The sequence below is a fragment of the Lethenteron reissneri genome, chromosome 4 (assembly GCF_015708825.2).
Source record: "Lethenteron reissneri isolate LAM-NWPU_2019-01 chromosome 4, ASM1570882v1, whole genome shotgun sequence".
NCBI classification, from domain to species: Eukaryota; Metazoa; Chordata; class Hyperoartia; order Petromyzontiformes; family Petromyzontidae; genus Lethenteron; species Lethenteron reissneri.
This window is the reverse complement of record NC_083782.1, coordinates 5,967,254-5,980,434: the sequence shown is the minus strand read 5'-3', so window position 1 is coordinate 5,980,434 and position 13,181 is coordinate 5,967,254. Positions and strand designations below refer to the sequence as shown.

Sequence of the window (13,181 nt, the reverse complement as noted above, 5' to 3'; positions counted from 1 at the left end):
CTCTCTCTTCCCGTCTCTCCGCCCCGCCCGCCCTCCCGCCCGCATGCGAAAGGTTAACTGCGAGTTGCGGCTGCTAATTGAATGCCACGGAATGGCGTCGTCCCGCGGCCGGCAGGATCGGTATTAAGGCAGACGGCGCAGCAACGCGGCCACGCGGCCCCCCCCAACACCCCCCCCCCCACACCCCCACCAACACCCCCCCCCCACCACCACCACCACCTCCTCATCAGCAGCTCCGGCTCCTCGTCTCTAAATCAATTACCGGGCCGCGCGCCGCGGCTCGATTAGGACTCCATTGATTGGTGCGGCCCTCAGCCGCTCAACCTCACGGCGTGGCGAGCGGGACCCCACGTCCGCTTTATCTCCATTCGCTCCCCCCCACCCCCTCCCCGCTCCCCCCTCGCATCCCCCCCCCGCTCCCTCTTTGCTCCCCTCGCTCCCTTCCCGCTCCCTCACCGCTCCCTCACCGCTCCCTCCCCGCTCCCCCCATCGCTCCCCCCTCGCTCCCTCTCTGCTCCCCCCTCGCGCCCCTCTCCGCTCCCTCTCCGCTCCCCTCTCCGCTCCCTCTCCGCTCCCCCCCTCGCTCCCTCTCGCTCCCTCTCGCCGCTCCCTCTTCCGCTCCCCCCCTCCGCTCCCTCTCCGCTCCCCCTCCTTCGCTCCCTCTCCGCTCCCCCCCTCGCTCCCTCTCAGCTCCCTCTCAGCTCCCTCCCCGCTCCCTCCCCGCTCCCCTCCCCGCCTCCTCCCCGCTCCCCCCCCGCTCCCTCTCCGCTCCCCTCCCGCCTCCCTCTCCGACTCCCCTCCCCGCCTCCCTCCCCGCTCCCTCCCCGCTCCTCTCCGCTCCCTCCCCGCTCCCTCCCCGCTCCCCTCCCCGCTCCCTCTCGCCGCTCCCGCTCCCTCTCCGCTATCCCTCGCTCCCTCCCCGCTCTCTCCCCGCTCCCTCCCCGCTCCCTCTCCGCTCCCTCTCCGCTCCCTCCCCGCTCCCTCTCCCGCTCCCTCCCCGCTCCCCTCGCTCCCTCCCCGCTCCCTCCCCCGCTCCCCCCCCTACCCTCGCTCCCTCCCCGCTCCCTCTCCGCTCCCCCCCTCGCTCCCTCTCCGTTCCCTCTCCGCTCCCTCTTTGCTCCCTCCCCGCTCCCCTCGCTCCCTCCCCGCTCCCTCTCCGCTCCCTCTCCCACACCCCCTCGCTTCCTCGCTCGGCCCTGCTTCTCTTGCTCCTCTCGTATTCATTTCTGCTTGGTACCTGCTTCTTCCCTGCTTCTCGCTTGCTTCATCACTGCTTACTTACTGCTTCTTCGCTGCTTCATCCCTGCTTCGCTTGCTCGATCTCTTATTCAACTTTTGCTTTATTCCTGCTTCTTCCCTGCTTGCCAATTCCTGCTTCTTCCCCGCTACATCCCTGCTCAGCCCGTGCCCCATCCCCGCTGCTTCATACGCTACGCCGCTGCCACATCGTCGAGTGTCTGCTGGCGCTGCCCGCTACTTGTCCGGCGGATGCGCTTCAGGGTTTGTGTACACATGTAGTAGCTACTACACATGCAGCTACTTTTGCTACTAGGATAATCCGGCGCCGGTCAGCAGCGTCGGTGGCCGTGAGCGGGAATGGAACTCGGCTCGCTTGTGCTGAGTGTCTGTGCCGAGTGTCTGTGTCGAGTGTCTGTGCCGAGTGTCTGTGCCGAGTGTCTGTGCCGAGTGTCTGTGCCGAGTTCTCCGCGCCGCTCTGCGAGACTCACCCTCCCCGAACTCGTTGAGGATCACGGCGACCCGCTTGCTGTGCTGCTCCGTGAGGATGTAGTTCAGCAGCGTCGTCTTGCCGGCTCCTGCGAGGACACAGCCGCGGGTCGTCATTGTCGTCGCCACCGCCGCAGCCCGTGATCTAGCCACTGCTGGGTGAAGGCCTCTTGTGTGTGTGTTGTGTGTTTGTGTGTGTGTTTGTGTGTGTGTGTTAGTGTGTGTGTGTGTTTTGTGTGTGTTAGTGTGTGTGTGTGTGCGTGTGCGTGAATGGAGAGCGGTGGCACAGCGGTCAGTGTGCCAAGCCACGGCCCTGGCGACCCGGGTTCGATTCCTGCTCACGGCCAAAACAGCGTCGAATATTTGAACCCGACCTGAGCCTCCCCTAGGTCGACTCAGCCTCAAATGAGTACCTGGTGCGGTGTGTAAACATCGCCACTGGGGAGACAAAGACGGCCGGGCGTGGTGCTGGCCAACCAACCCCTCGTGTGCCATGCCGGCCTTCATGGGTGCTCGCTAACAGCACTTGCCCCTACAGTCTGTTAAGGCTACATGGGGGATCTTTGTCTTTGAACGGGGCAGCGGTGGCACAGCGGTTACCGCATTCGATTCCCGCTCACGGCCAAAACAGCGGCGAATATTTGAACCCATCCTGGGCCTCCCCTAGGGTCGACTCAGCCTCAAACGAGTACCCGGTGCGGTGCATCATAAACATCGGGGAGACAAAGGCGGCCGGGCGTGCATGGTTCTGGCCACAACCCACCCGCCCCGCGCGCCTTGTCCCGGCCTACCTACACAGGCTCTACTCGCTAGGCAGCACGGTGGGGGGGCGAGAGGAGATCTTTGTCGTTGTGAAAGCACGAACCCAGGTAGCCCGAGATGATGGTGATGGGAATGCGCTCGTGGGGAAGGAGAGTGGCCACCAACTCCGGGCACTCATCGTCGTCGTCGTCGTCATCACCGTCACCACCGTCACCGCCACCGTCACCGTCACCACCAGCAGGTACCCGTCTCCTCCATCTCTCCTCCTCCATCCCGGTCATCTCTGCAAGGGGAAGACGCGGAGATTGATCGATTAGTTAATCACGCGCGGGTCGTTCAAACGACTTATTCGTTTGAAACGCATTTCACGGAGGACCATCTCCGGAGGTGGCACGCATCGTTTGCCAGCGATTGCCAGGCTCACCGGCAACTCGAACGTCGCCACGGCAATACCGGCACGCGCGAGGCAAACCAGCGCACCTCACCAAGGCTTTATCGGTGTCCTTCCCCCGCACCTCCGATCGGCACCGTTGGTTACGTACGGCGCGAAAGAAGTTCAACCGTGCACACAAGCATATCTGTCATTATTGTAGCAAAAATAATAATAATAATAACGGAAGGTTATCATCGTCCACATCGCATCACCATTGCTGGATGATGACGGCCTCCCCACGCCGTCACCGTCGCCTCACGTGACCTATGACCCACGTGGGTCGGAAAACGTCGGACGAACGTTGGCCCGAAGTCGGGACGTGGGTCGGAAAACGTCGGACGAACGTTGGCCCGACGTCGGGACGTGGGTCGGAAAACGTCGGAACGAACGTTGGCCCGACGTTGGGACGTGGGGTCGGAAAACGTCGGACGAACGTTGGCCCGACGTTGGGACGTGGGTCGGAAAACGTCGGACTCCGGCGTTGAACTGAATTCAGTTCCAACTCAAAGATCAACTTGAATACTATCAGTTTAACACGTTTGGCGAATTGCCCGATGATGCTGGATGCAATTACCAGCGAAACGTCGTACTCAAATTGTAAATGTTGTGGTTTCACGCTTCAACACACCGGTGGGCTAAAGCAGTGAACTATTTGTCTTTTGTCAACGTGACACTTTTTTACTGATTGGCCGTGTCGGGTGGTGGAGGGTTACGACACATTTATAAATAACGCGGTCTAAACCCAAAAATGTTGATTTTGATACTGTCGGTTCACTTCCTGAAGAAGGCCCCCGCGCGGTGGGGGCGAAACGTCCGATATTAGGCCCAACCGTGGTAAGGGATGAGGTCTCACTGTGCAATTGACTTATACATGCGACTCTAGCGCCCTCTAGGGGTGATTACAACACACAGCGAGACAAATATATACAACAGGCGACGTTTCGGGGCTATGGACCTTCATGTGCTAAGAAGACACGTAGACAGACACGTGGACAGACACGCATTGTGGCAGGCAGACACATGCACTGACAGACGTCTTCAGAGACGCACACACGCACAGACATACTGCAGACAGACAGAAATACGGACAAGCATACACGGGTAGAGACAAACACCAATACACCCGCCATTCCCCACTTAGTGACGTCACCACGGCGCCTGTGCCAGGCCAGGTGCACCTTGAGGCCACCACGTGAAGTGTCGAAGGCTCGGGACAGACCCTGCAGGTGCCATGGGCTGGCTGACTGAGATGGCCAGTAGATGCACCACCAGCTGTACCCCTACTGTGCCAGGCTAGGTGCAGGAGATCTTGGGACAGACCCAGCAAGTGCCATGGGTTGGCTGACTGAGATGACCGGTAGATGCACCACCAGCTGTACCCCCCTACTGTGCCAGGCTAGGTGCAGGAGATATTGGGACAGACCCAGCAGGTGCCATGGGTTGGCTGAGATGACCGGTAGATGCATCACCAGCTGTACTGTCTACCGTGCCAGGCTAGGTGCAGGAGATCTTGGGACAGACCCAGCAGGTGCCATGGGTTGGCTGACTGAGATGACCGGTAGATGCACCACCAGCTGTACCCCTACCGTGCCAGGCTAGGTGCATTTTATCAGGTTTAACACGTAGGCTTTCGCGGCCAATATTATTCATAATAAACGTTTTTGGGTTAGATCGCGTTATTTATAAATGTGTCGTAACCCTCCACCACCGACACGGCAAATCAGCAATAAAAGTGTCACGTTGACAAAAGACAAATAGTTCACTACTTTAGCCCACCGGTGTGTTGAAGAGAAACCACAACACACCGGTGGGCTAAAGTAGTGAACTATTTGTCTTTTGTCAACGTGACACTTTTTTGCTGATTGGCCGTGTCGGGTGGTGGAGGGTTACGACACATTTATAAATAACGCGATCTAACCAAAAAACTTTATTATGCATTTTATCCACCCAGCGCTCCGATCGTTGTTGTGACGTCGCTTATCAGCCTCCACAGAGGCCGATCTTGACACCGCTGGTACCGGTCATCGGCAAGTCCACTCAGCTCCACATCCTCCCCTACCGCATCAGCTCCATCTCCTCTCCAGCCCGTGTCGGGCCCGTTAAGCCCCCTCCATGCGGCCCAACAGAAACTGCTTGGTCACGTGGTGGCCGGGCACGCGGGCTACATGACCCAGCCAACGCAGTCTTGCCAGATCCTTCAATGATTGACAGACACTGACAGATGAGCAGATAGACAAACACACGCTGACGGACACACTCAGTCATGTACACCCAACTAGATAGACATAATGGTGCACTCACACACACATAGATAAGATACACACACACAGACAGGACACACATAGACACGCACAGACAGACAACACACCCACACACAAACAAGTCACACACAGACACACACACAGACATGTCACACACACACACAGACAAGTCACACATAGACAAACACACAGACATGTCACACACACACACAGACAAGTCACACACACAGACAAACAAGTCACACACACAGAGACACACACAGACAGGACACACACACACAGAGACAGACACACACACACAGACACACACAGACATGTCACACACACACACATAGACAAGTCACACACACACACACAGACACACACACAGACTAGTCACACACACACAGAAAAGTCACACGCACAGACAAACAAGTCACACACACAGAGACACACACAGACAGGACACACACACACAGAGACAGACACACACACAGACACACACAGACATGTCACACACACACACATAGACAAGTCACACACACACAGACACACACACAGACATATCACACACACACACAGACAAGTCACACGCACAGACCAACAAGTCACACACACAGAGACACACACAGACAGGACACACACACACAGAGACAGACACACACAGACAAGTCACACACACAGACAAACAAGTCACACACACACAGAGACACACACACACACACAGACACACACAGACAAGTCACACACACACACAGACAAGTCACACGCCCAGACAAACAATTCACACACACAGAGACATACACAGACAGGACACACACACACAGAGACAGACACACACACAGACAAGTCACACACACAGACAAACAAGTCACACACACACAGAGACACACACACACACACAGACAAGTCACACACACAGAGACAAGTCACACACACAGACACACACACACGGACAAGTCACACACACACAGAGACACACACACAGAGACACACACACACAGACACACACAAGTCACACACACAGAGACACACACACACAGACACACACACAGACAAGTCACACACACACAGACACACACAAACAAGTCACACACACACAGAGACACACACACACACAGACACACACACAGACAAGTCACACACACACAGAGACACACACACACACAGACACACACACAGACAAGTCACACACACACAGACATAGACGTCAGCTGTAGTTACGTAACCTGACTGCCGCGGCCACCTAGTAAGCCCCAACACGAGGGGCTGGTGTGACTAGCTCCACCCCCGGCCGCCTTTGTCTCCCCAGGTACCTATTCAGCTTTAAGGTCGAGTCGACCTAGGAGATACCCAGTATACACACAAAGACAAAGATCCCCCGTATAGCCTGTAACAGACTGTAGGGGCAAGTGCTGTTAGCGAGCAGCACATATGAAGGTCGGCACGGCACACGAGGGGGTCGGTGGGTGGGTGGCCAGCACCACGCCCGGCCGCCTTTGTCTCCCTAGTTGGCGATGCTTACTGCACACCGCACCAGAGACTCATTTGAGGCCGAGTCGACCTAGGGGAGGCCCAGGACCGGTTCAGATAATCGCAACCGGTGTTGGCCGTGAGCGGGAATCGAACTCGGGTCGCCGGGTTCGTAGTAGCAGCGTAGCGCTAACCGCTATACCACCGCTCCCCATATATACACACACACAAAGACAGATAGACACACACATAGACACACATAGACAGATAGACACACACAGACACACACACAGACACACACAGACAGACACACACACTCACAGACACACATAGACACACACACTCACAGACACACACAGACATACACACATAGACACACACACATACATACACACAGACACACACAGACAAAGACACACAGACACACACACATACACACACACAGACACACACAGACAGACACACACACTCACAGACAACACACAGACATACACACATAGACACACACACTCACAGACACACAGACATACACACATAGACACACACACACATACACACAGACAAAGACACACAGACACACACACAGAGACACACACACAGAGACACACACAGACATACACACACAGACACAAAGACAAATATCCCCCATGTAGCCTTAACAGACTGTAGGAGCAAGTGCTGTTAGCGAGCAGCACCTATGAAGGCCGGCACGGCACACGAGAGGGTGGGTGGCCAGCACCACGCCCGACCGCCTTTGTCTCCCCAGTGGCGATGTTTACACATCGCACCAGGTACTCATTTGAGGCCGAGTCGACCTATACACACAGACACGTGTGTGTGTATCAGCTGTTACTGTACTGTAACCCAAGCTGGGTCTTGCACGTTAAAGATTCAACTCACGTTGAGGAGACACAACAACAACAACAGCAGCAGCAGCCAGCAACACCGCTGTCACCCTCACAAGCCACGTACTGCTCAGGTTTACACTCCCCCTGTGTGATGATGGGTCTGTCTGCCTGTGTCTGTGTGTGTGTGGATACGCACTGTACCAGGCAGCAGCGACCCCGCGTCCATGCGGAGAGTGACGCGCAGCGACACCACGTGGTAGAGTTGGGTACAGCGTGGGGGTGTGGGTGGGGTGCAGCGTGGGGGGTGGGTGGGGGTACAGCGTGGGGGGGTGGGTGGGGTGGGGTGCAGCGTGGGGGGTGGGTGGGGGTACAGCGTGGGGGGGTGGGTGGGGTGGGGTGCAGCGTGGGGGGGTGGGTGGGGGTACAGCGTGGGGGGGTGGGTGGGGTGGGGTGCAGCATGGGGGGGTGGGGGGTGTACAGCGTGGGGGGGGTGGTGGGGGGTGGGGTACAGCGTGGGGGGGTGGGTGGGGTGGGGTGCAGCGTGGGGGGGTGGGTGGGGGTACAGCGTGGGGGGTGGGTGGGGTGGGGTGCAGCATGGGGGGGTGGGGGGTGTACAGCGTGGGGGGGTGGGTGGGGTGGGGTACAGCGTGGGGGGGGTGGGGTGCAGCGTGGGGGGTGGGTGGGTGGGGTGGGGTACAGCGTGGGTGGGGTGGGTGGGTGGGGGTGGGGTACAGCGTGGGTGGGGTGGGTGGGTGGGGTGGGGTACAGCGTGGGGGGGGTGGGGTACAGCGTGGGGGGCTGGGTGGGGTGGGTGGGTGGGGTGGGTACAGCGTGGGTGGGGTGGGGTACAGCGTGGGGTGGGGTGGGTGGGTGGGGTGGGGTACAGCGTGGGTGGGGTGGGTGGGTGGGGTGGGGTACAACGTGGGTATCATGGGGTGGGGTGGTGTGGCAGGAGATAATTTAACTGAAGGCCGGATGAACAGGAGGGTGAACAAACGGGAGCGTGAATGAACAGGAGGGTGAACAAACGGGAGGGTGGATGAACGGGAGGGTGGATGAACGGGAGGGTGGATGAACGGGTGGCTGGGTGAACGGGAGGGTGGATGAACGGGAGGGTGAACAATGGGGAGGGTGGATGAACGGGAGGGTGGATGAACGGGTGGCTGGGTGAGCAGGAGGGTGGATGAACGGGAGGGTGAACAATGGGGAGGGTGGATGAACGGGAGGGTGGATGAACGGGAGGGTGAACAATGGGGAGGGTGTATGAACGGGAGATCATATCAACATGGAGTGCGCTGGGATCATCGGCTAAACGCAATCGACGACTCTGGCCCCGTTCCGACGTTCATTGTCTCAGCAGCAGTCAACCGTGACCCGCCTGCTGCTTCCCACTCCAAATCCCCTCCCCTCTCTTCAAGTCCCCCTCCCCCCTGCCCTTCCCCCCTCCCCCTGCCCTTCCCCCCTGCCCACCCCCTACCGCACCCCCCTCCGCATAGACCCTAATTGAAGCGGACATCTCAAATCTAAAGCTGTCGTGTTCGACATTATCCCTGTCTCCCCCTTCTCCTTCATACCCCCCACCCAATGTAATGCGTGAGACGTGTGGGGGGGCAGGGGGCAGGGGAGGGGGCTATGGGGGCATTGGGCATTGAACAAAGTGGATAATGATCTCTGATAGCCCGCTGACGACCAAGTAATGGCAATGACTCCGTCTCGTGTTGGTTGTGCAGCGGTGGTGCTCGAGGGAGGGGCGGTGAGGGTTGTGGTGAGGATGGCGTTCAAGCGTCGCCATTCCACCTACCAACTCACTCGTAACCCTACGTCCCTCTCCACCCACCGACTCAACCACCTACTCAACCACCTACTCAACCATCTCCCCACACAGCTACCTCGCTACCCAACCACCCACCTACCTCTCCACTCCGCCTCTTACATGCCTCTCCACATACCTACTCACTCACCTACCTACCTACACACACACCTACTCACTCACCTACCCACCACGCAGACCTACTGATGTAAATCCTATCCCTAACCCACCACAACTGTCTACCCACGCACGAACCAATACCCCAACCAACGAACCCACCTACCTCTCCACTCACCCCCCAACCAACCACCCACCCACCGACCCTCCTCCTCACTCACGCCCCCTAACAAACCACCCACCTAGATCCCCACTCACCCCCTAACCAACCACCCACCCACCTACCTCCCAAATCACCCTCCAACCAACCACCCACCCACCTACCTCCGCACTCACCCCCCCAACCAACCACCCACCCACCTCCCCACTCATCCCCCCAACCACCCACCCACCCACCTAAATCCCTACTCACCCCCCAACCAACCACCCACCCACCTACCTCCCCACTCATCCCCCAACCACCCACCCACCCTCCTCCCCACTCACCCCCCCCCCCCAACCACCCACCTACCCCCCCCAACCAACCACTCATCTACCTCCCCACTCATCCCCCAACCACCCACCCACCCTCCTCCCCACTCACCCCCCCCCAACCACCCACCTACCTCCCCACTCATCCCCCCACCCACCCAACCACCCACCCTCCTCCCCACTCACCCCCCCCCCCCAACCAACCACCCACCCACCTACCTCCCCACTCATCCCCCACCCACCCTCCCCCCCACCCACCCACCCTCCCCCCCACCCTCCCCCCACCCACCCACCCTCCCCCCCACCCTCCCCCCACCCACCCACCCTCCCCCCCACCCTCCCCCCCACCCACCCACCCTCCCCCCCACCCACCCACCCTCCCCATAACCCACCCTCCCCCCCACCCACCCACCCTCCCCCCCACCCACCCTCCCCCCACCCACCCACCCTCCCCCCACCCACCCACCCTCCCCCCCCACCCTCCCCCCACCCACCCTCCCCCCACCCACCCACCCTCCCCCCCCACCCTCCCCCCACCCACCCACCCCCCCCCCCACCCACCCTCCATCCCCCCCCCACCCACCATCCCCCCCCACCCACCCTCCCCCCCCACCCGCCATCCCCCCCCACCCACCCTCCCCCCCCACCCACCCACCCACCCCCCTCTCCTCCCCCTCTCCCCAACAACATTGTCGCTGGCTCCGTGTCCGTGGCGCGCGCGCCGATGGGACGAGTCGGTAAACAATGCGAGTGGACAGCGCCTCGGATTAAATGCTCCATCCATTTCACACTCCGATAAGTTTGGCTTTGGCCGCTGCTCCGCGCGCGTCTCCCTTCACGGCCCGGCGCTTGCAGATTTAGGGGAAGTATGGCATGATGGAGACGGGGGGGGCAGGGCAGGGTGGAGACGTAGGTAGAAATTGAATGTATTTACGACGATACTCGCATTTTCTTGGTTCTTTCGGTAAAGTCACGTAGAATGGAAATAATAAAATAATTAAAAATACTAATAAAAACGTAATAAAATAATTCTCACGACAGAGTCTGACTCTGTCTTCTCGACAGACCTGTTCTCCACCTGAGGACGGCTGCTTGCGTTGTGGCCGAAACGTCGTGAGAATTATTTTATTACGTTTTTATTTGTATTTGTAATTATTTTATTATTTCCATTCTACGTGACTTTACCGAAAGAACCAAGAAGATGAATCCCTGCAGTCACGAAAGCTTTAAATCGAAAGATACTCGCATTGTTGACACGAGGTGATCGCGTGCAGAGGGTGGACGTGAGTGGAAGAGCACTTTGGGACGTCTGATCTGAATACTTGTGTAGTCGGAAGTCGCTGGGAGCTACGCACCGTCAATGCGAGATCGCAAACTCATTTCTCGACAACCGCAACTCCGATTAGCGCGGTCGGCTACGTACGGTGCGAGAATGAGTTCAGCGAACAAACGCACACGTGTCTTACAATCCATCGGTGTCACAGTCCATCCCTCGTCTGGCACACGGTGGCTAGATGTTAACTCCCTCGCCTGGTCTACGGGATGTCGTGGGTTCGATCGCGACCCTGACGCCTGCTGCTGTATATTTGGAGTTTGCGTGTCTCTCTCATCATCATCACGGTGGCTAGGAGATGTTAACTGCCTCGCCTGGTCTACAGGAGGTCGTGAGTTCGATCCCGACCCTGACGGCGTCTGCTGTATATTTGGAGTTTGCGTGTCTCTCTCATCATCATCATCACCGTGGCTAGGAGATGTTAACTGCCTCGCCTGGTCTACAGGAGGTCGTGGGTTCGATCTCAACCCTGACGACGTCTGCTTTATATTTGGAGTTTGCGTCTCTCTCATCATCATCATCACGGTGGCTAGGAGATGTTCACTTCCTCGCCTGGCATACGGAAGGTCGTGGGTTCGATCCCGACCCTGACGATGTCTGCTGTATATTTGGAGTTTGCGTGTCTCTCTCATCATCACGGTGGCTAGTAGATGTTAACTGCCTCGCCTGGTGTACAGGAGGTCGTGGGTTCGATCCAGACCCTGACGACGCCTGCTGCTGTATATTTGGAGTTTGCGTCTCTATCATCATCATCACGGTGGCTAGGAGATGTTCACTGTCTCGCCTGGTCTACGGGAGGTCGTGGGTTCGATCGCGACCCTGACGCCTGCTGTATATTTGGAGTTTGTGTCTATCTCTCATCACCATCATCACGGTGGCTAGGAGATGTTAACTGCCTCTCCTCATCTACAGGAGGTCGTGGGTGCGATCCCGACCCTGACGACGTCTGCTGTATATTTGAAGTTTGCGTGTCTTTCTCTCTCTCTCCCCGTGGTAGCGTGGATTTTTCTCCGGGTCCTCCGCTTTTCCCCTTCACATTCAGAATCAACGTCGCGCGTTCAGAGTCTGTGGCTGCTGTAAATGTCCACGTGATGAGCCACTTCGTCGAGATGTCATTTGTGGCCAGGTCGCTTCTAAAAAAGAGCTTGACCTGGTAAAATAAAAAAGTAAAAAATATGGTTGAGTTTCGGTTTAGAATCGGTTTAGCCTAGGGGACTCCCTAGCGGCAGCTTTATTCCGAGGTGTTCGTGTGTCGTGTGGTGTTGTTTTAATGCAGGCGAGAGAGAGTCTCTTACGCAGCGAGCAGGCATTTCGCCTTCGTGAATTAAATCCATCACGTGTCAAATACCATCATGCGCGGAGAAGCGTGGCGTGACCACTCTGCACCTGTGGCGCAGGGCTTTGCCGTATTGAGGCGTGTATTTAAAAGGATAATATATAATAGGCGACGTTTCGGGCAATGGCCCTCCTTCGTGATACACGCATCGCGGTGTTTGTCAAATGGATGATGGTGTGTGTGGTAGGATTCTGGTGATGTGCGATGGCGTGATGATGATAAATGGCTTGTAGGTGATTATGATTGATATGATGAAGATGATGTTGAATGTGAGCAGGTGGATTACAATGATGGTTTATGGCAGGTGGAGGATGATGATGAAGTTGATGTTGTTGATGTTGTTGAATAATAGCAGGTGGATTATATTGATGGTTAATGGCAGGTGGAGGATGATGGTGAAGTTGATGTTGTTGAGTGTGACCAGGTGGATTACAATGATGGTTAATGGCAGGTGGGAAATGATGGTGATGTTGATGACGATTCGTTCTCGGAGATGGATTGGCCGATGGATGATGGAACGTCGCCGGGAGGTCAACTGAGGTCAACTCCTGAGTTGTTGAATTCCATGAGCCGTCAGCGAGTGCCTGTAACGCGACGCCACCATCTCAACCACCACAATTACCACCACAATTA

General features: G+C 57.5%; 1 protein-coding gene across 1 annotated transcript; it reads right to left on the bottom strand.

The window, feature by feature from the left end:
• Positions 1–319: 319 nt before the first annotated feature.
• Positions 320–7,710, bottom strand: LOC133350699 (zinc-regulated GTPase metalloprotein activator 1-like). The gene is made up of 4 exons (XM_061565346.1): positions 7,683–7,710; positions 2,591–2,770; positions 1,728–1,814; positions 320–324 (listed from the first exon to the last, which is right to left on the bottom strand). Exons 1-4 carry the CDS (start codon positions 7,705–7,707, stop codon positions 320–322), a joined length of 297 nt encoding a protein of 98 aa, XP_061421330.1. The 5' UTR covers positions 7,708–7,710.
• Between the last annotated feature and the right edge of the window lie 5,471 nt (positions 7,711–13,181).

What these genes read in the sequence shown, in the direction of transcription:
- LOC133350699 (XM_061565346.1), bottom strand. Translation starts at nt 7,707, where the DNA reads ATGGACGCGGGGTCGCTGCTGCCTG. An exon ending in CGCGGGGTCGCTGCTGCCTG is followed by an intron (nt 2,771 to 7,682) that starts GTACAGTGCGTA and finishes TTCCCCTTGCAG; the next exon opens with AGATGACCGGGATGGAGGAG. An exon ending in CATCATCTCGGGCTACCTGG is followed by an intron (nt 1,815 to 2,590) that starts GTTCGTGCTTTC and finishes GTGTCCTCGCAG; the next exon opens with GAGCCGGCAAGACGACGCTG.